The sequence below is a fragment of the Amblyomma mixtum genome, chromosome 8 (genome assembly GCF_055824585.1).
Source record: "Amblyomma mixtum isolate Tamu chromosome 8, ASM5582458v1, whole genome shotgun sequence".
Taxonomy (NCBI): Eukaryota; Metazoa; Arthropoda; class Arachnida; order Ixodida; family Ixodidae; genus Amblyomma; species Amblyomma mixtum.
The window spans coordinates 56,669,167-56,692,119 of NC_143019.1; the positions used below are offsets into that span (position 1 = coordinate 56,669,167).

Genomic DNA, 22,953 nt, shown 5'->3' on the forward strand with positions numbered 1-22,953 from the left:
GTCATAGGAATGGCAGCTGGATTTTCTGCCGGATATAAGTTAGTCATAAGTTTTGTTACCTTTCAGCTTTGACCAAGACATCGAAGACATGAAGTGTCCATCCACACAGGCAGTGCGCTGACAGTGGTCCCTTTGTTCACCTTCGGTTGCAAAGCAGCGATGACGATGTGGCTGCCGGCAGATGCGTTGCCGGAAGTGTTGCCGGAAGACATCAGTTTTGGTTTCACGGAAATGAGTTTCGGTTTCGTTCTCGACGTTGGAGTTATTCAGAGATATTTCGGAGCAGGCGTGGCGCAAAAGTAGGCAAAAAACCGATTTTGTAGCAGCATGTAGCAGGATTTCCCATTTGGCGCAGTTTGGCGCAATTGGCGCAACAGTTCCACCACTGAGTCAGTCATGCATTTTAATCCTTTATCGATCAGTTTAAAAGTTGCCACAAAATGTTACAACTGAGCTAGCCAGTATGACCAAAAAAAGAAAGAAACAGGACTGCACGACAACCCTCTAGAACTGTTAGCAAATTTCCAACGCACAGGAGACCAGTTTCCAGGGAAACGGAAAGCACTGCAGCCGTTCAACTCACCCGGCGACTGACAGCACAGTGGAAAGGAAAAGAGTTTGGGTCATGCACCAGAGCCTGCAGGATCTCATCGCAGGCCTTGAAGTCGAGTGGGAGGTCTTGGCTGGAGCGCCTTGACGATGCCCTTGATGCAAGACCTGAAATGTATAACCGCCAATGGTCCATATTTAACTGAAGTCCAACTAGTATAGTCCGACACAACTCAAGAACGCAGCGGCAAAGGCGCCTCAAAGGAGACCCTCCAAACAGTAGCGTCAAACGACTGTCCTGATGCCACAGTTAAGGGGGGACGAGGGTCTTAAAACTAACTTTTCTATTTATGGCTAGAATCTCATGAAATTCTGCACACAGATGTTTTTCTCTTCTGATTCCATACATGTAATCATAATTGAGCTGGTGGTCTTAGATCTTACAAAGTCTAGAATGTGATTAGGTAATTTCTTATGCAGCTTTAATGAACTTTTTTATTGCAATTTGTTGCTCTTATTTACATGAATTGATAGCCAGAGTTCCCATACCTGGTGACATTCTTCGTTTTTCTCTAAAGGCATGTCATCCTGATGTACTATGCTGAGAGCAAAAGGTTGCAGTATTTTACACTGCAACTCGTTAAGCTAATTGTAAGTTGCTATTTATACGTGGCCTGAACAAAAAAAAAGTAAGAATGTCCTCGGGTATGGGAATTTGCTGGCTATCAATTCATGCAAATAAAAGCAACAAAATGCAATGAGAAAGTTCATTAAAGCTGCGTAAGAAATTACCTGATTACACTCTAGAATTCAAGATAACATCTAAGACCACCAGCTCAATTATGGCTACATTTTTGAAATCAGAAGAGAAAAATGCGTCTCTGTGCAAAATTTCATGACATTCTAGCCACAAATAAAAAGGTCAGTTTTAAGACCCTCATCCCTCCTTAAACGGGGACACTGGTCTTGAAAAAAAAATTTTATTAATGAAGTCACAGTTACGAAATCTTCAGGGCGTATGTATTTTTGTGTGCTGATTCTAAATATGTCATTTAATTTCATGTAAAACAATTCCTTGAGCACTTATGCAATTTTTATGCTAGTATTTTGCGGAGAGTTTTGAAGAACATTTGCTGCTGGAAACTCGCTGAAATGTATGCCATTGGGTTCTCTTGACACCAAGGAATGCAATAAGGGTGAAATTGTCTTCCTGCCTATCATAGAACTTAAGTTATAGAGTTTTGAAGTTGTCGCTTAAGAAATGAGAAGGAAAGTGTGTATTCCTGTTTCTGAAGTGGCAGCTTCAGTACCCGATTACTCAAGTTCTATGAGAGCCAGGATGACAACTTCACCCTTATTGTATTCCTTGGTGTCAAGAGAACCCAATGGCATACATTTCAGCGAGTTTCCTGCAGCAAATTTTCTTCAAAACTCTCCGCAAAATACTTGATAAAAAGTGCATAAGTGCTCAAGGAATTGTTTTACATGAAATTAAATGACATATCTAGGATCAGTGCGCAAAAATACATGTGCCCTGAAAATTTCATAACTATGACTAAATTAATAAAATTTTATTTTCAAGACCAGTGTCCCCCCTTAATCCATTTCATGCAGGCATCTGCCAGTCATCTCTGACTTCACTATAGCTACACGTGAGCAGTCTAACATCTGGCAAGATTTGCCCCAGTTTCCCAAACATACCTTCCTCGCTGACGCTAGACGTTTCATCCCAACTGACCCTAGCTCGCTTGAAGCTTATCCGTGGTGGACGGTATGGGTCAGGAGGTGGTTGAGGCTGGACTTTGTCTGAAAGCGGAAGATACAGCACATTTCTTACGGCGCTCTCATTCAAGTCACGACTACAGCACAGCGCATGCAATGCAAGAGTGGGATGCTCACTGTTGGCTTTCTGCTGCCGTCTCTCAATGTAACGCTTGGACTCGGCAGCGGCGCTCTGTGACCGCGTCCTGGTGCCTTTTTCTGAACAGAGAAAGAGTTACGAGTAAACTTAAGCAGACTGCCTGAGGATAACTGGTCGTCCGTGCAGTAAGCACCCCCGTGAACAGGCAAACAAGAAGTGCTCCAAACGCTTTCTACTACAGAACTCGGAAAAGATAGCTGCCATGTTTTGGAATAAATATAGCAGGAACTGCCGGAATCTCACCGACATGCTCAGCATGTAGTTTTTGCAGTCTGACAAGTAAAAGTAGGTCCAGAATTCAACTGCACGAAAACAATGCCCTTGTATAAAACACACATCTTTAGTTCTCGCTCCTCACCTTACCTCAAGTTCTCAAGAAGCAATGGAGAGCAACCGCTAAATTTAAAGGCTACCGTATTTACTCGAATCTAGGCCGGCCACGATTCTAAGCCGAGACCCGAAAGTTGAAGGCCACAGAAAAAAAAAAAACTTACCTCGATTGTAGGCCGGCCGAAAAAACAACTGCGAACAAGAGGTACAGCACACAAACGACATTTATTGCCAGGAACCCGCTCAGGCTGATCCCGGGCTGGCGTTTGGGCGAGGAGACGTATGCAACGCCAGCCCGGGATCAGCCGTCGAAGTCCCGCCCGGCTTGAAGATTTGACGACTGCTCTGCAGCGAGTATAACTTTCCGCTTGAAGGCGGCACTATAATGGCACCGCCTGTTTGGTGCCATGGTGTTGGTGATAAAAACCACGCACGAAAACTTCACTGCTGCGAATGTGCTCACGCCACCGCACGAGAACAGAACAAGGCCAAAATGGCAGCCAGTGCTCATGTGTGCTTTGATCAGTATCGGCTACGGATAGCAATGGCTACAGTGCTGTCTTTCGTTGGCGTCTTGTGGGGGCGCCACCTGCGTGCCACATTTATTCGTATTTTATGAATACGAAACCTCGAAACGAAATCCTCGAATCTAAGCCGACATAAGAGTTCTACATCTCGTTTTTTTGAAAAAACTATCGGCCTAGATTCGAATAAATACGGTATATTTCTACCCGCTAGATGAACTAGAACTACAAGCGAGCTCGCAAAGACCCAGCTAGAGTTAATATAACACAGGCAATGACGCGAAAAATGGCAACGTAAAAAAAACAAATAGCTACTTCAGTACACTGGGAATCAACCACTGTAAGCATCAGCCATAAGTTTTTGAAACATGCCAATGGTAAAGGAATATCTTTTCTTGGCATCCAGAGCACACTGACCAAGATCTCCCTTCACGCTGCTTAAGGGGGGACACTGGTCTTCAAAAGAAAATTTTATTAATTTAGTCATAGTTATGAGATTTTCAGGGCACATGTATTTTTGTGCGCTGATTCTAGATACTATGTCATTTAATTTCATGTAAAACAATTCCTTGAGCACTTACGCACTTTTTATGCAAGTATTTTGCGGAGAGTTTTGGAGAAAATTTGCTGCAGGAAACTCGCTAAAATGTATGCCATTGGGTTCTCTTGACACCAAGGAATACAATAAGGGTAAAATTATCATCCTGGCTCTCATAGAACTTGAGTAATAGGGTACTGAAGCTGCCACTTCAGGAACAGGAATACACACACTTTCCTTCTCATTTCTGAAGCGACAACTTCAAAACTACATAACTTAAGTTCTATGATAGGCAGGAAGACAATTTCACCCTTATTGTATTCCTTGGTGTCAAGAGAACCCAATGGCATACATTTCAGCGAGTTTCCTGCAGCAAATTTTCTTCAAAACTCTCCGCAAAATACTAGCATAAAAAGTGCAAAGTGCTCAAGGAATTGTTTTACATTAAATTAAATGACATATTTAGAATCAGCACACAAAAATACATATTCCCTGAAGATTTCGTAACTGTGACTTCATTAATTAAATTTTTTTTTTCAAGACCAGTGTCCCCCCTTAAGCTGCACACTAATAATTTGGACGGTAGCAAGTCATGGAATGAATCACCCCACTCCCCGAGTGTCAACCTTGCTCGTACTAGGCTGGTGCTCATTATACTAAATGTGCTTCCCTGTACTAACAAAGGCAAGGCACACCCACCCCTGATCGCAAGTGCTCCGGACGAGCGCTGCTTAGCGGCGCTGCACTTGTGGCAGTTCCACGTTCCGCGTGGTAGCCTGCGCAGCGGTGGTCGAGTGCACTCCATGTGGTAGGCCAGCGGACAGGAATCGCAGCAGATTAGCGTGCCCCCCTTGCCACAGGCGTCGCACGAATCCTCGTTGCCGTCAGACGAGGAACCCTCGGCTCTGCACACACAATCCGTGAGAACGTGAAGAGAGAGCATCTCAAGCAAAAGCCGCCCCAACGAGGAAGAAAGGGACACAAGGGAACGAAAGCAGGAAAATAAGAGGTTGGTGGGGGGGACCTGAAAGGTTACACTAACGTGCAACCCCTCAATCCCATAAGTTGTCAGGATCACACTGCCAAGTCCATTCCCGATTTCATTAGTGAGTAGAAGAAATCAATTTTCTGATCAGTAAACATGCTACTGACGAAATCATGAAATTTTTAAGATGCCTTTATGATGTCATTACGCGTAATGTATTAAGGGGGGACACTGGTCTTGAAAAGAAAATTTTATTAATTTAGTCATAGTTATGAAATTTTCAGGGCACATGCATTTTTGTGTGATTCTAGATATGTCATTTAATTCATGTAAAACAATTCCTTGAGCACTTATGCACTTTTTATGCAAGTATTTTGTGGAGAGTTTTGAAGAAAATTTTCTGCAGGAAACTCGCTGAAATGTATGCCATTGGGTTCTCTTCACACCAAGGAATACAATAAGGGTGAAATTATCATCCTGGCTCTCATAGATCTTGAGTTATAGAGTACTGAAGCTGCCACTTCCAAAACAGGAATACACATTTTCCTTCTCATTTCTGAAGCGACAACTTCAAAACTCTATTTTCTGCAGGAAACTCGCTGAAATGTATGCCATTGGGTTCTCTTCACACCAAGGAATACAATAAGGGTGAAATTATCATCCTGGCTCTCACAGATCTTGAGTTATAGAGTACTGAAGCTGCCACTTCCGAAACAGGAATACACATTTTCCTTCTCATTTCTGAAGTGACAACTTCAAAACTCTATTTTCTGCAGGAAACTCGCTGAAATGTATGCCATTGGGTTCTCTTCACACCAAGGAATACAATAAGGGTGAAATTATCATCCTGGCTCTCATCGATCTTGAGTTATAGAGTACTGAAGCTGCCACTTCCGAAACAGGAATACACATTTTCCTTCTCATTTCTGAAGCGACAACTTCAAAACTCTACAACTTAAGTTCTATAATGGGCAGGAAGACAACTCCACCCTTATTGTATTCTTTGGTGTCAAGAGAACCCAATGGCATACATTTCAGCGAGTTTCCCGTAGCAAAATTTCTCCAAAACTCTCCGCAAAATACTGGCATAAAATGTGCATAAGTGCTCAAAGAATTGTTTTACATGAAATTAAATGACATATTTAGAATCAGCACACAAAAATACATATTCCCTGAAGATTTCGTAACTGTGACTTGAGGGTCTTGAAAACTTGTTTTTTATTTTTCGACATAACTTGTTGAAACTTAGCACGCAGGTGTATCATAGAATGCTGATCTCAAATATGCATTTAGATTTCAAATATCTCACCTGGAAGAAAATTTATTGCAAAATAACATTCAAATTAGGCATTTCTTACGGGCCTTTATATTAATTTATCAGCTAAAAAATGATTTTTTAAGAATAAGTGAACATTTGCAAAGGCCCAAAGCACATGCTAAAGCTTTCTTTTTTCCTTTAAACATGATATATGAGCAATTAGACGAAGTGTGGGCTAATTACTGCCACGCCATTTTTTCTTTCCAACTTTGTTATTTATTTATGATCAACAAAATTAGTTTGTAGACATTCTGTTAGCTTTAGGATGTGCTTTGGGCCTTTGCAAATGTCTGCTTATTCTTTAAAAATGTTTATTTAACTGATAAATTACTAAAAAGGCCCGTAAGAAATGACCTAATTAGGATATTTTATTTTGCCATATATTTCCTTCCAGCTGAGATATTTGAAATCTAAATGCATATTCGAAATCAGCATTCAATGATACACCCAGGTGCTAAGTTTCAGAAAGATATGTTAACAAATAAAAAAAAAGTTTTCAAGACCCTCACCCCCCCCTTAATAAAAATGTTTTTTTTTTTTCAAGACGTGTTCCCCCTTAAACAGCCCATTATCCCAAAACAGGCGACCAGCTTCTTACTCGCTTTCATTTGCAGCAGCATTGGACTCCTGCTCCTCATCATCCTCCTCCTCCTCATCACCGGACTCTTCATCCCTATCCTCCTCCGCGTCATCCTCGTCTTCCTCAATGTACTTGCGCTTGGTGGGAGAGGGAAGCTTCTCCTTGGGACGACAGGACAGGCAGTACCAGTCGCCTTTGGGGATCTCCTGCAAGAGGGAGGAGCACAGACGCTGGCACACTCCCCCCCACCACAGGAACTGAGGAGAACATGACAGGCAGCTTCTGCGACAAATGGGTAGCACCAAGCCAAAGCACAGGCTCAAGGTCACTACAAGACTCGCGTAAAATGTGCCCCTCTCTCAGTGCCTAGCAAAAAGTTGCAAGCTTTCAACACAATTCTTACAAGTATCAGATTTGTAACATGACCATTGAACATACAGCTAAAGCTTCCTCCTCTATCTCTACCTCGGTGAAGCTCACTATGCATTTGACACCAGTGCAGTCTGTTGCTCTCTGGGGAGCCAAATTTACTTTCCTCATCAGTTAAGTCCATTTATGACTCAATGTTACTGCTTCCAGGTGTGTGCAGTCCCTTCACTGCATTACTCCTGTCGTAATGGCAAGAATAGAGGCAACCTTCCATTCCTACACAAACTTGATAATGTCCAGCTGAGCACACTTCAATTCACACCCCCCTGATGAAAGGGACTATAATGAAATTCATATCATCCGAAATTCGTGTCATCCAAAACCAACAAAATCCGTAGGCAGAAGCAGGAGAAAGGCATTCATACAAATCTGTGCGCACCACCGCTCACCTGCAAAGCCTGCAATGGCGGGCCGCACTTAGTGCTTGAGTTATGTGGTTGCAGCTCACATGTTCACATCATCCGTAACAGCGCGGAAGGGTGATCAGAACACCCAAAATTCTGCACAATGCATTCCAGCCAGAGAATTTCACAAATTGGTAGGATCCCGAAATTCACATCAACTGTGCTTGTAACATCGAAATTCTACTGTATATGATAAAAGGTGCAGATTACGAGAGGAACCAAACAAGAAGACAGACACAAAATTAGCTCGTCCTCCAAGCTCCGTTCTGTTCCTCCCAGGCTAGCCCACCAACTAGCCCAATCTCCTACTGCAGAGCTTTATATGCTTTGATGCTTACAGCTCACTCTTATTACTGGTCTTAAAAAAAAAAAAATTTATTAATGAAGTCAGAGTTAAGAAATCTTCAGGGAATATGTATTTTTGTGTGCAGATTCTAAATGTCATTTAATTTCATGTAAAACAATACCTTGAGCTCTTATGCAGTTTTTATGCATTATTTTGTGAAGAGCTTTGAAAAAAATTTCTTGTGGGAAACTTGCTGAAATGTATGCCATTGGGTTCTCTTGACACCAAGGAATGCAGTAAAGGTAAAATTGTCTTCCTGCCTATCATAGAACTTAAGTTATAGAGTTTTGAAGTTGTCGCTCCAGAAATGAGAAGGAAAGTGTTCTGAAGTGGCAGCTTCAGTAACCTATTACTCAAGTTCTATGAGAGCCAGGATGATAATTTTACCCTTATTGCATTCCTTAGTATCAGAAGAACCCAATGGCATACATTTCAGCGAGTTTCCAGCAGCAAATTTTCTTTGGAACTCTTCATAAAATACTTGCATAAAAAGTGCATAAGTGCTCAAGGAATTGTTTTACATGAAATTAAATGACATATCTAGAATCAGCACACAAAAATACATGTTCCCTGAAGATTTCACAACTATGACTAGATTAATAAAATTTTCTTTTCAAGACCAGTGTCCCCCCTTAAGCCTCTCCACCAATATTCCTCAATTTCGCTGCCAGCGTTTCACTGCGAAGGCAGAAACTGCGCATGTCGGCAACAGTATCGGGGCTCACTTCGAGCGGAGGCTTGAGGCAGTAGAGGTGGTGGCCCCGGTCACAGCCGTCGCAGAGGAGCATGCGCTCGGGGTCCCTGCGGCGGCGGCAGATGCGGCAGTAGGCCTTCAGCACCGACCGGTCCCAGGCGACACTGCGCTCCAGCGACGACAGGTGCAGGAACAGCTGAGCCACCGACGTGCAGCTTCCGACGGACTCGCGCCAGTTCTCCAGCACGGACGGCTTGCCGGGAGGCTCGTCCGGCACATCTACAAGCAAGCAGGGACACACACAAACAAACTGAGCACTGGTACTCAAAATCCTGAGAACACAATGCCGCCAAGAGTTATAATAATTTGACCAACACTGATCCCACTTCGAGTTACTAATCAATTCGCTCTCGCCCTACCATAAGCTTGCCGTCCCAGTTAGCTCAATTGTTAGAGCGATTGCTCCGGTGAAGCAGTGGTCCCGGGTTTGAACCCTGGACCAGGACGAATTTTTCTTTAACTACGAAGTTTCTGAGAAAGCTGTATAGCTTTCCTCTGTAGCCATATGGCTGCGCTCGGGTGGACGTCAATGAGTAATTACTCCCTTATTACAAATCTACTCCGCCTCGAGGGATTCCCCTAAACATTTGGCCGCAAAGAGTTATGTGTCATCTGCACTACTGTCATTGAATAAGCCAATGCAACACTCACAGCCCAGTATAAATACCTCCCCCAGCATCAACAAAGCCTAACCCTTTTAGGTGAGGGTACCTAATACCTGTGCTACTCAAGAGTTTCACATACTGCATGTGGAACAAGATGTCATGCGGCTCAACCGCCAGACTTGTACTGCAGCACCAAGTTTTTCAACTGCACTTGGTTCAAATGTCATTAGCTGACGGACTACCTTGGAAACAGCAGAGTTCGGGATGCCTTTGAAATTTAAATGCAAAACGTGCATCACACACATAGCCAGAATTTTTCCTGGAAAAGGCTCAAAGTAATTTCTAGCATTGAGAGAGAGAGGGGGGGGGGGGGGGGCTTGGATTTGAGCCTCATATACACCCTTGTGCAGTGTCTTAGCACCATCGTATGCTTACTTTTCTTTTTAAGAACAAAAAATGTCCACGACAAGGCAATTGCCGTCCTAAACGGCAGGTAGCTCGGCTCGCTGGCCACCGCTGCTTCAGGCTGGTGGCGAAGCTCTGAAAACGAAACTATGCAGCCTACTGGCCTATTGCCAGGGGCCTGCTGATTGTCAAACTGCATGCAATTACACACATCTCAAGCGGAAAAGGGCAGAGGATGCTGCCAATGTATCTGTGTCAACATTGGCCACTGATTCGGTTGCCTTTCGCTCCGTATAACCTGGCTCAGCTGAGTTGAGCCACATCATTTTTTTTTTCCAGGCAGAGCTGCACGGACAACCCCCATGTGCCGTTGAATGGGACCGCTGTGATTCACGATTGCTGCAAAAGCTCCATCTTTGCTGAAGCACACACGAAACAGTTCGACTTCAGCAGTTTTTTTCTCTTTTACTCTGAACCCTGTACAAAACCAACCATATCATCTCACACTGTTCATCACACCCGAGAATTAATCTTAACGGAACTCCTCTGTAAATTGAAACCCTCACCTTCGCCGTCATCTTTCCTCAACTTTCGGGCCAGCTCTGCAGCTTTCCGCTTCTTCCTCTGCTCTTCCGTCTCACCTGAGAATACAAGCCGGACAAAAATGCAGAAGTTGTATGCACCAGCAGCACGCACACACACACAAGTAGACAACACATCCCTAGGCACCTGTAGTCCCCTAAGTGAAGCCCCCTAAGTTGAGGCTAGTCAATACAAGTCCAGCAGTGCCACAAACAGAATAGCCACTGGCACTTGTTGCACGGGCTGGCATGATGGGCACGAGAGGTTATTATGCAGGAATGCTCCCACAGTTGATCCGCGAATGCAGAGTTTGCGTTACATAGGATCCTGCAGCAGCTGTCTCTTTTTTTTTTAAAGCCATCATGCTCGGCAAACTGCTACCAGCGTTTTTAACCCTTTGAGGGTCGAATTATTTTGAAGAAAACTTTCCCAGGTGGTCAAATTACTTTATTGCGGATCTTGAATCTACAAAATGTATATAATCAAGAATAAATAGTAAAAAAAGATTAGGAACAGTACTTTGGTGACAGCATCACTCACAACTGGAAAATGTTCAATAGAATAGAATAGCAACAGTGATAAGCAAGCTAAGAGCAGCACCAATAAAGATAGAAATCAACTTTCACCGACTCTGCAAAACAATGTCCACAAAGAGAAAACACGTTTCGCGCGACTCCGTTGTGATCCCGCGGCGGAATCGAAACCGCGTAGGCGCGTTGCCACAGAGGGCGAGAATACCTCGCGAGCAACGGTGATAAGCAAGCTAAGAGCAGCGCCAATAAAGATAGAAATCAACTTCGGCAGCCCCTGCAAGATAGTGCTGAGAAAAAGAAAACTCAAATTTCGCTCACGCGGCGAAACCAAAACTACAAAAGGGGTGTTGCCGCAGTCTGTGCCGCCGCGCTAAAGCTAGACATAAGTTCTGCTTATCTCCGTAAGAAGGCAGCACAAAATTCAAACACTTCTTGTAAGTCCTAAAAGGTGGCAGCACCCCCCAGTGAGCACGCATTGTTCTTTTGGCGCAAAATTTCAAACGGCAGATCGAAACCGTACCCGTATGGCAAAGACCTTGCGGGACAGAAAACCGCCGCCGTACATATACGGCAAAAACCTTCAAAGGGTTAATAAGCATACCAGATTGAAAGCCAACCTCAAGCACAGCCCATGTTCTCCTTGCTATGCAGTTTCACAGCACTAGCATTGCCAACAGGTGCCCACAAGGCCATGCCGCCGACCCGGCTTTCAGTGCGAAAGATAGTTGCGGGAGTGCTGTCAGGAGAAGCACCCCTTGCAGGGGTGCAGTGGCATGCAGTTCTGATATATCGAAGTTCGATAAACACGGCAAACAACATTGCTACACTTTCACATGGGATATTTAAGGGGACGTTCTGAGAGTTTGATATAAGAAACAATTCGGTATATCCGGCATCCCTGACCGACAAACAGTTCCTTGCCAGCAAAAATCAAAAATGCTCTGTGCCAATTTCATGTCACATCGCAACAGTTCAAAGAAAGAAAAACTGATACCAGGCGCTGAAAAAACAAAAAAAAGAAGGCTAAAATGACAAGTGCACTCACCCAAGGGGGGCTGGAGAAACTTTGGCTCAATGCCTAAGGACACATCGAGCAGTGCTTGCGAGAGGCAACGCACTTCCGATTCGTAGTCAAGGGTCTGCGCAATCTTGATACTGCCAAGAGGAAGAATGCAGAGAATGCTGAGGGTGATCAACACAGCATGCGCTAACTAGTTCCTCACGAGAACGCATCACCAACTAGTACAGCAACAAGCTTTACTCCAGTCCTCAACATGCCAATTATTTCATTTCTCCAAATCAAACTCAACCTCAACAACGAAGTACACTCACAGTTCCACGGGATCCTTGTTTGCTGCCTCAACTGTTGCCAAAAGCGCGTCCAGCTTTTCCCTCCACGGGAGTCGGTCAACCTGTGCAAAGATGCATTCATGACGCTCGCTGAGCCCCTTCAGCTACAAATCATGACCCAAAGGTGGGCAATTTTTCATCATTAAAACGATGCTGCTGCACATGCTTTCAGTGCGTAAAAAGAACATGTTACAAAGCAATTGCAGAAGCTCTACAATACTAGCAGCACCCTCTCACCTCTTGCTTTTTGGGAGGAAAGCAAGTTCAAGTTCAGCAAGATCAAGACAGCCTCAATCATGTTTACAATGGCAGATCCTGTATGAACAATCCCACTTCTTGGAATGGGCAGAATTTCGCCCTCTGCAATCCATTCTGTCAAGCTAGAAGCTACTACTAGTAAATAAATCACTGTTATGAAACAGCACACGAGAAGTGACGAAAAAAAAAGAGACAAATAGAAGGTCATAAAAAAATAAAGCACTGCTGACACAAAACTTTAGCACAGACGTCTCTACGGCTGATTAGAAGATACGACATCTTCCCAAAACATTACGAATGTAATGAGTCACTGTTCATTGTTTGCAGCACTGTTCAGACTTCAAACACTCCGTACCACTTTCCTCTTTCCAGACCAAGTCTTGCCAATACGAAAGTAACTGCTGAACTAAATAAACACCACAAGGAAACACATGCCTTGATGATGCCTAGGCTGCCCCCGAACAGCTTCTCTTCCAGGTCGAGCAGGGCCTCCCGGAACCCGTACACCTGTGCCAGCTGGGACGGGTAGCCGGCCATAGCGGAGGGCTTCGGTCCTGCCTGGAGCCGCAAGGATTTGCGCACCTCCGCTTCCCCTTCCTCCTCAGCGGGCCACACTGCCTCTGGGTTCAGCTTGCGGCCGGGGCACCTGGCGACCAGACACATTGTGCTCTCCTTCTGACAACAGTCCTCACAAAAAGTACAGAAGGCACCGATCTGGTTGGCAATCTGGTTGTGAGTGAGGGCGCTGATCTAGATGCAGCGCCCTCTAGAAACAGTGCTAAAAATCAGCTACTAAGCTATAAGTCAAGCCCACTTATAACAATACTGGTTATAACAATATATCGGATATAACAATGGTCAGTCGTGGCACCATAGGCTTTGCTATGTGTTCTATGGTAAAATAAACTGCTTATAGCAATGCTGTCAAGGCACATTATTGGTTATAACAATCAAATCTGGTAATTGAACGTCAACCATTATAGAAAAAAAAAGAAGGAAATGCTACAGCCACACCAGCAAAACCATGCTTACAACACAAAAGCGCGCACGTGTGGGGCCGACCAATGGACTAAGCTGGCGCAGCAATGCCATGAAAGCAAAAGAGGCAGGCGTTGACGCGTTAGGAGAGCTGCTGCGTTGCTGCATTGGCTACGCGCGCCATGCGTACCCCCAATCAGTCGGTGCAGTGCGTGTGCGTGCAGCCAGCGCGGTTTTTCTCTTGTGAGCTGTCACCGCACCCTTAGTTCTGCATGCGTCTTGATTTTCCCATAAGAATCACAGTGATGGAAGCAGCATTTTACTTTTTGGAGCAGATTTCGGAGCAGTAAAAATGCCAGTTTGGAGCAGCCATTGGTGTTTTGGGAGCAGTAAAAATGCCAGTTTGGAGCAGTCATTGGTGTTTTCGGAGCAGAAAAAATACCAGTTTAGAGCAACCATTGTTGTTTTTGGAGCAGATGGCGAATAAATTACGCCAGTGTACCTCCCGTGTTGAAAGCATCACTGAAGCGACTGACAATTACAGCTATTTATTATGAAACACACTGTACATTTCACACAACAGTCAACACGAATGACAAGAATTTGGATGGTTTAGTACACACCCGCCTTGTTAAGTTCATCAACAACTGCTCTTTTAAAATATGGCCCAAGGCCATCCGACACTATATACGAGACTTTTTTTCTCCCACACTGAAATTCTTTTGCAACCTTTGAATCTGGAAACATCAGAGGGAAGAGCGAGGTTGCGGTGTCCCCCCATGAATATGGTATCCCAGAAACAGCCACACCAAGAACAAAGTAAGTCTCTGCCAATGTGACACGATCTGCTTCAGATACATCCGGTCTTGCGAGAAGGCATGATGTCAACAAAGCTTGAGCAGCAGCAGGCTTCTTCAAAACTCCCAGCTCATTCCTGTGTTGCTTGCAAGCTTCAACGTGTTGCTTATTAGAAGCATGCCGTTTCACAGCATTTACGCCATGTTGTGAGCAGTTTATAACTTTGTTGCAGATAATGCAAGTGGCCTCCTCCTCTTTTGGTCCTGCTCTGCACCACACAGCAATACAGTCAATATTGGCATCCTCTTCATTTAGCACCTGGGCCTTAAACTTGCTTTTCCGCCCTGAAATAATGAAAAAAAATTTTTTTTTCAGACTACTGACAATTGACAACTGCTGGCTCGGATTGTAAAATACAAATAGATATACACATATAAGCTTACTTCATGTCAATCCAATACGCGCCAAAGACCTTTAAACTGATGTCTGAATCTGAAGTCACACTGTTTCGGCCGCCTGCTACTAGCGAACTACGCGCTCCGTCAGCGCCTATTTGGCCTCGTTTGAAAGCCCGCGCTTTTATTTTTACTTTCTTTTAAGCAACCGCGAGCAACACGCAACATGAGAAATTGTACAAAAATTATACGCAACGTGTGATTCCATTGCGATTTAAACTAAGTGACCAATGCGGTTGTTTTCGATCGGCTAAAATAAAGGCCCGCGCCTGCTACCTGAAGCGTGCTAACCCTAATGTCGTCGAGTAGTTATCCGTGCCCACTGGTGCGAAAAAGTCTAGGTCTCTGCGTTATTTCGGTCAGAAACGGAAAAAGAGTCAGGATGCAAAGCGTGCTCGTTATGCTGTTCATGCTGCCAACACCGCGTTGCCACATACGCGATGGACAACAGCGAAGTACCGAGCCTTCGACGTTGCGCAACAACGTCGTGACTGAGGACGTTTCCGCGTGCACAGTGCCGACTCCAGACGCATAACGATAAACACCGCTACCGTGACTGAAAGTGAACTGGCGAGACGCGCGCCCGGGAAAAGGTGACGCAATTTCAGTCATATCGCCATCTGACTTGCACCAGGAACTCAAGAACGTTTAAACGCGGTGTCGATCTTACAAAAGGGTACATAAATCACCCTGAAAAATAGTCGAAACTTACCTCTGATCGTTGAAAGCGCCATGTACCCGGCAGCGAACCTGAAGGCAGCCCACAAAGAACACGACTACAGTGTTCTAACACTGGAAACACGACTAACAGCTTGCCAACGTGCGCCGTGTAAACATGGAGGCGGGCGCGGCTTGACCCGGCTACGGCGAAGGCTACAACAGGCTTCCCTGGATTTTCAATAATGATGATATTAGACATGTTTTCGGTTTCTGTGTGGCTTGACGCTTGACGTTTTTTTGCCTTCGTTTTCGCAGCGCCGTTTCGGCGCAGATGCGGCGCAATTACTAATAAAAATGCCTGTTTGGCGCAACATGTAGCAGCATTTTTCTTTTGGCGCAGTTTGGCGCAATTGGCGCAGCACTTCCATCACTGGAATCACTTCCAGAAAGCCGGCTTGATTCCTGTGACGTGGAGGTGCGCAAAACTCCCGCTGGTGCAGTGATGGCGGTGCTTTGGTCATTGGTGAACGGTGAACACTGTTCCGGTTCCCTGACGTTCGAATTAACGAGCTTTTACAGGCATTAGAACAATCAAACCCCTCCGGATATTTACTGTCAATAAATGCTCTGAAGTTTGTCATCTTTTCTTTTTTTCGGCACAACCCTGTTATAACAATTATTGGTTATAACAATGGAATTTCCATGGCACATGAATGTTGTTATAAATGGGCTTGACTGTATATAAAAAAAAAACGCTTGAAAACATGCGCATATTCAAACACCTCGGGCACGATCCGGTTCTGCGGGGAGCCAACTGTGCATGTGGAGTGGCCAGCCTGCGCATGCAGCTACTGCTTCCACCCAACATCAACACGAACTGTGCGTGCACTCTATAAGCTGGCGGTTTGTTTTCAACCAGCGAAGCAGGGGAGAGAGGTGTGCCTGTGCAGAGCGGCCGCGTGAAAGAAGTGTAGACACGCCTACCTCAATTCCCCCCAAAAAGTACACGGTGGTCACGTTTACAATGCACCACATGAATCGCCAAGTGCCAGCCTTTTCAGCAAACCTCACGCGGCTAATAGATATGATCTACACAGTGTCAATTAGGTGTGAAGTCTAAATTGGAAACCGATACAAATATGGCGATTTATGGAGCTTAGTGAATTTATAGAGGAAGGTGTGGCATTGTGCAACAAAAATTGGCAAAGGACAGGCGATTCCCACACGCTGCCTCAGGTTATGCAAGCAGCATTTTTTTTTTCGCACATCACTAATGCATTTAAACATCTACTGGCAATATCTTTATTTTTATGTGCCATGAGCTTCAATCACCGAATGTCAGGGCTATGCGAATAACAATTTAATTGTTGCGAAGAGAATTCAAATAATAAAAATTAGTTGCAAACTGAATATTTTCAAACATAAGCACAGTTAGCTTAAACTAAAAAAAAAAGCTTTTCACAAAATATAGGCAAGAAATTAACAGATACACTGCACATAAATTTCGTATAATACACATAAGGCCTACATGCATTCAATAAGGGAGCAGGACATGACAAACCATGAAACAGTAAAAAACTTCCTTCGGCACAATTCTCAGACCACATTACTGTGATGAGTGAAAAAGCCCAGAATGTCGTTATGAAGCATTCTATGCTGCATTTGTCATGAATGAATATGATAAAGCATCAATTGTAAAGTTGGCGTTAATCAGCTATCTCCTTACTGGCAGAGTGATGGCAGAAGTTTCTACTGAGAGGGGCACAGCGTTGCGCACTGCTGTCAATTTATGGCCGAGTCACACTGGGGAAACAGTCCGCCAACCCGTCCGACAAAACAGTGTTTTCGTCGGGTTGGCGATCCTGTCACACCGCGTCAACACGAACAGAGGGTAAACATGTCGCTGTCTCCCGCCAGCCTGTGTTGGCCACATGTGCGCCGCTTGTTCACAAACTCTCTGTCACACCGGAAAAACCACCTCAATCGCGTTCCCCGGCGCTTCTCTGCCTTTGCTCGTGCGCTCTCCTCCGTGCGTGTGCACAACCGCGGAAACTGGAGACACTTTGCGCTGTCGTAGCTACTGGCGGTTTTGCAGAATATCGGACGAAATATGATCGTGCGCGGCGGCTGAGGTGCAGCCTTGCTCGATTCTGACTCGGACGACCAGCCGCCACCGCAGAGAAACCGCGCTGGATGATCGACTGGCTGAGAAGGGCGCCTGAGAAAGGCGTTTTCGAAAACTTCATGCGAAAGAATTAAACACGGACTACATGCGTCTACTTTCTGTGCCCTGTGTCTACTTCTACACATTTTGTGTTTTGCGCTGCTGTTCCACAATGCATTATCAACCCGGCCGGTCACTACAAATCACGCCACAATTTCGGCAGATTCATCGAGTTTGTTCCACGCTCTGAGAGTACTAAAAAAAGATATAATTGTACGCATCATTCTTGCAATCAAATGGGAACCCAGTAAAGTTATTTTGATTGCTATCTCAAAGAAAAAAATGCAGCACTGCTTTCTTCTTCATCTCAAGTTCAAAAATAGCAGGACAGGTAACTGGTAACTCGCGCTCACCTGTGAAATACAGTCCCAACTAGCGATCTCTTGAAACACAGATTCCTTCAGATCACACCGTTGATATTTTGGGTCTGTTATATCCCATGGAAAACGCCTCTCTTCAATCATCGCGGTCAGGTCACTTTCCTGGCGGCACGAGTACGACGGCAGCATGTTCACGCGAGCAACTGGCACGCTCGTATGCCGGCTCCTGCTCGGGTGGTTCTAGCGCACAAACCCGTCAAGAAACTTCTGGAACCCGCAGCCGAGGCAGTCCCTGGAACAGGACATTCCTTTTGGCTCCCTACAGAACCGCGTTCGTCAGAAGTGTACGCTTGCTCACAAGAATGCGACGGGGAGAGAACGTGCTTCTCCACGGCGGCCGCACCTGCCAGCCGACGGTGGCCAGGGCAGCCTTCCCGTCTGTATGCACCCGCCTGCAAGACGCCGTACCGCAGCAGACAGCATTGCCACGAAAGGAAGCGCTCTTTTTTGCACTTTGCAAACGAAGTTTCCAAGCACGAAAGGCACAAAAGCGGTGAATCACCGCAAAGGGCTTGGTTTGTTCGTGCGGTGTCGCCAGGAAATTCGCCCGGCCGGCGAACAGCGCCAACCGTGTCCACGAACGCTGTTTGTTTGTTGTTCCGGTTCCCGGAAGCTGTCATACCGAGGGAACACCCCAGAAACCTGTCTCGTTTCCCTGCCGTTCGTGCAGTGTGACAAGAAGTTGTGGGACAAGTTGGTTGGGCGACTTGTTGACGGCTCGCTTGCGAACATGTTTGGTTCATGTCGCTGTTGTGTTGCCGCAGTGTGACTCGGGCTTTAGGCTCCCTCGAGGCAACAGGCGAAAACAGTGAGTTGGCAGTAGAATGCTGCAGTGAACACAGCTTTTTTGACACGATGTAGTCCGCTTAGCACTCGCTTAACGGCTTCGCTTCGCAGCAAAGCCGCACAACAGACCCAAAAATGCGTTCGCAAACCCAAGACCCTACAACGAAACTACGCCACGAAAGACACACAGCGCGCCACAAGAAATAACGACAATAGGCGGCAATAGGCAGGACAGAGAAGGGGATTCAATTCCGTGCTCGAGGTATGCTGCACTTAACGGCTAATTTGGGGACTGTGTCATGACAAAATGGAACACAACGAAATTTAATGCATAGCCTAAAAGGAGAATAATAAAGAGAAAGCAGAATATGATTTGGAAGAGGGTGATGCAATTCAATTTGCAAAAACAACAGAACACTTTGCTCGCATAGACCTCCCAATTACAGCATATGAATTTTGTGCACAAGCCGTGGGGGGAGTCATGTAGCAACAAGACGAGTGGCTGTGAGTTTAGGCTTTTCAGCATTATGCAAACTGCACTAATTCAGAAATAAGATATGCCAATGATGTGATGTTACGAGCAAACACACAAGCACGAGCCTCTGCATGGACATCGAAATGCGGTTTATGCTCTCTAAATCGAAACAAAGTTAACTTCTTTTTATGCGACTCAAGATCAGGCTACCCTTGATGACCGCTTATTGCTAGTTTGTTCTAGAACAACAAAAAGAAAAAACAAGGCTAACTTTCTGAACACAATGCAAACTATAGCTTTTGTGATGGCACAACAGGGAAGCGGAGGTTCCGGCGGGTCATGAACACCTCGGCAGGAAGAGAGCAAAGCCGGCTACTGCTCCGGTGACCTCGAGTTCTACGGCGTTACACTGTAGACTTCCTGCCGTTCCCGAGCCCGTTCCGGAGAGTCAACAGCTGGCGCAACCACCTGTTACGGCCAGGGGTGCCTCCAGCGCTGTCACCACCCATCCGAGTGATGCCCACAATGCCAACATCACCAGCATCGTCTCCATGGGCACTTGGACCAGGAGCTTATATGACGCCGCCAATTACGCCGCCAGCAACGCCAGATACCTAGATGCCACTGACTGGACCCATGCAGCGCTTCATCAGCACCGAACCATGAGCACGAACACTGAACGATAATAGACTGCGTGTTCCTGGGTCGTGTGTATTGGTAGTTGTGTTGTGTGTTAGCTTTGTAAGTTTTGTGTGCTAGTGTTTGTGTCACACAGGGTGTATTAATGTGCGTGCGCGCGGGTTCACCTGTCGCCTAGTCCATTCTTTCGGCCCGAGTGTTCTCGGGGATCCGTGACGGGCACAAAACTGCCAACTTATGCTCAGCAGCCAAACACAGCTACCAAGCCACTGTCGTGGGTGGACCGTAACCCCGGCAACATGCTAAAGCCAGACTTAACTCTTTCGTTACCACGCCACTGTGCTTCGATCACCGGTGATCGAAAAATTCGAAGCGCTACGGCAGCGCGACCGCAGCCGCTACGGACTTGCTGAGTCATTCGGTTTGTTGTTCACACATTAAACTTCAACTTCCTGTTTAGTTTATATTTTTGCCAAAAAGCGGCAATTTTTGAGACGCGCTTGAAGTTGGGTGTGCGGCGTCGGGCGCTCCGAACAAGCCGTCATCATCGGGAATGGCGCTCGCTCGAAAAAACCCCGTTCCACTCAATTCCGCTGCGTTTGCACCACATATTTTTGATGTATCGATTAGCACGGACCCTGACGACGATGCTGTATCGTCAGGTATTGTTTCGAAGCCCAAACTGGGCAACGAGAGCCCAGAACGCTCGCCTGTGCGTTCAGATTCCTCGTTCCGGTCTGTTTGTGCGAACCGAAGCTCCTCATTGTAGCCGTTACGGTGATGTGGCGCCATCTAAGTTGTTCTCCAGAGACTACAGTTTCGGTTTCTGCGTAGAGAGCAATTTTCTCACGACGCGCGAATTTTTGAAACGCCCTTGAAGCGGAGGGTACGGCGCGGACGCTCCGTGCATGGCGTCGGGCGCGCACACGGCGCGCGCTCGGAAAAACCTTGGTGCGCGCAATTCTACTGCTTTGACTGCAATTATTATCTATGCTACGAGTAGTAGAGTCTCTGGTGACGATGTTGCATTGTCGGATTTTGGTTCAGACGCTGTAACTGCGCAAACCGATCCCGGAACGTTGGCCTGATAGTTTCGCTTTCTTTTTCCTGTCCGCTTGTGAGGGCGCATCTGGTTTGTTGTTCAGACGGTTAGTTCCATTTTCGGCCTAGTTCGTAATTTCCCCGCCAGTCGTGCATTTTTGAAGTGCCCTCGGAGCATAGGCTTATTGCGACATAATATGCGGTGAGGATGGCGTCGCGTCGAGGTCGGGCGCTTCGCGCGCTCGGAAGAGTCCCGCTGCACGTGATTCTCCAGCCTCTGCAGCTGATTTTCAAGATCCTCCGAGCAGCAGTAACTCGGACGAAGATGTTGTAATGTCGGATTTCGATTCTGCAGCTACATCGCAGCTATACTTATCGCATACTATATATCGCAATATCACACCTATACTTGTTGTGTTTTATATTTTTTTTTGAATTTTTGACGTAAATTAAACAAGTTTTGATTTGTATTTTTTAAACCACGCTTACCAAGCTTTCGTTTGGCGCATAACATTACACTTCCATTTTTTTTTTGTTGGACTGTAAAAATAATATAAAGGGCACTCTCAAACGAGCCTTTTCAAGAGGCATGAAGAAAAAAAATTCTAGCTCGAAAATTATTCAAGTTATAAATTTCAAACTTTAATGCCATGTTTTAGAAAGAATTTGAATTGTTTTGTAGTTTCTAGAATTTTTTTAGTACAAGTGTTTGGAAAGTTATTGTCATATAAACACAAAACTTTTCTTCTTTATTACTTTTTGTTGTGTTTACTGATTTTTTTTCACAGCATTTCAAGCAGAATATGTGTTAAAATAAATTTCATTATCAAGCGCATTCTATCTGAATTATTGTTATGCATTTTATATAATTTTATCTATCACGCTTTTTCTAAAAAAAAATTTTGTCTGAGACATGTGAAAAAGCGTCGTTTTTCCCGTGGTAAGGAAAGAGTTAAGACTACCTCAGTGCACGACCACATCCCACAGCACTCACTTGGCTATGATCGCCTCCAGGTTCTCTTGGTCCCTCTTGAGCGCCGCCCTGAGTTTGCTCTCCCGGAATCCTCGCAGGTTGAGTGCCCCAATCAGGGAGCCCAGCTCCTCCTTGTTCCGGCAAAACCACCAGCGAGGCATTGCGTTCATGGCCGCCTGACCGTGCACTGTACAAGTCACTGCGTTCCCAGAGCACGTGCCGTGCGGGTGTGCGCCACTGTTCACCGTCTGTCCCGACGGCACGTCACTAACCGCATTGTCCACTTTATCCAATATCACACAGAGTTCCCGCTTGGGATCGACGACCATGCCATTCATGATGACGGATGGCGTCTCGACCGAGGCCCGTCTCCCGGCTCCCGCCACCCGCGGGTTCGAGTCGCACAGCAGCTTCTGCGCCTTGCCTTCAGCGTGCAGCAGGGCCTTCCGTTCGGCCGCAGCTTCCTTGTTTTCTTTGTCGCTGAGTGCAGCGCTGTCCCCGTTGTCGCCCCGCTTCCGGTTGTTGTGCAGGAGGAACGCCTCCATGAACGTGACCGACGGGTGCTTGGGGAGCTCGCACCGGACCAGCGGAGTGCCCCCGGGAACGCACACCCCGCGTTCCGCATCGTTGTCTTCGACGAACAGTCCCGGCAGGGTGTTGAACTGCCAGTAGCGGCGGTGGCTGCGGTCTTCTCCCAGGGGCTGCAGGGAGCTGACCGACTGGAGCTGCTCCACCTGCTTCCGCAGAGCCTGCTCCTTGCGCTCCAGCTCCTCCCGGCGCCGCTGCTCCTCCTTGCGTTGCTGCGGAGTCTTGAGGGCCTCGGGAATCACGCCGTTGGGCTTGGCCTCCTCTACGGTTTTCTCAGCTGCTGATGCCTTGTCGGACTTGCCCGTGGATGACTTGTCATCTGCGTTCCTGCACAGCAAATTCCAAGGAAGGAAATTGTTAACACCCACTAGCAAGCCAGGTCAGTTGCTCTACTAAATGTGCCAGCCAGGAAGAGCTAATACACAGCAGGGCACAGCCAGTGATGACCAGCTTGAAGCGGGAATGATTCTGGACCAAGCTGGTCAAAACGAACAATTTGTTGCAGGTGGCCATCAGTTGCAGCCGACCTATCCTATCACGAGGAC

At 46.1% G+C, this 22,953-nt stretch overlaps 1 protein-coding gene and 1 long non-coding RNA gene across 3 annotated transcripts in view; both read right to left on the reverse strand.

Moving 5' to 3' along the window:
- Positions 1–22,953, reverse strand: part of Acf (ATP-dependent chromatin assembly factor large subunit) — a 55,537-nt gene that overhangs the window by 4,121 nt on the left and 28,463 nt on the right. For both annotated transcript variants that reach the window (XM_089558175.1, XM_089558177.1), the window contains 11 exons: positions 21,842–22,735; positions 12,847–13,057; positions 12,136–12,215; positions 11,849–11,958; positions 10,255–10,329; positions 8,650–8,897; positions 6,764–6,951; positions 4,562–4,767; positions 2,449–2,529; positions 2,251–2,355; positions 584–717 (listed from right to left, as the gene is read on the reverse strand). In XM_089558175.1, the coding sequence (XP_089414301.1) occupies positions 584–717; positions 2,251–2,355; positions 2,449–2,529; positions 4,562–4,767; positions 6,764–6,951; positions 8,650–8,897; positions 10,255–10,329; positions 11,849–11,958; positions 12,136–12,215; positions 12,847–13,057; positions 21,842–22,735 (2,332 nt within the window). The remainder of the gene's footprint in view (positions 1–583; positions 718–2,250; positions 2,356–2,448; positions 2,530–4,561; positions 4,768–6,763; positions 6,952–8,649; positions 8,898–10,254; positions 10,330–11,848; positions 11,959–12,135; positions 12,216–12,846; positions 13,058–21,841; positions 22,736–22,953) is intronic.
- Positions 13,922–21,820, reverse strand: LOC149332557 (uncharacterized). The gene is made up of 2 exons (XR_016285238.1): positions 15,355–21,820; positions 13,922–14,531 (listed from the first exon to the last, which is right to left on the reverse strand). It is a non-coding gene; the product is annotated as an uncharacterized LOC149332557 (long non-coding RNA).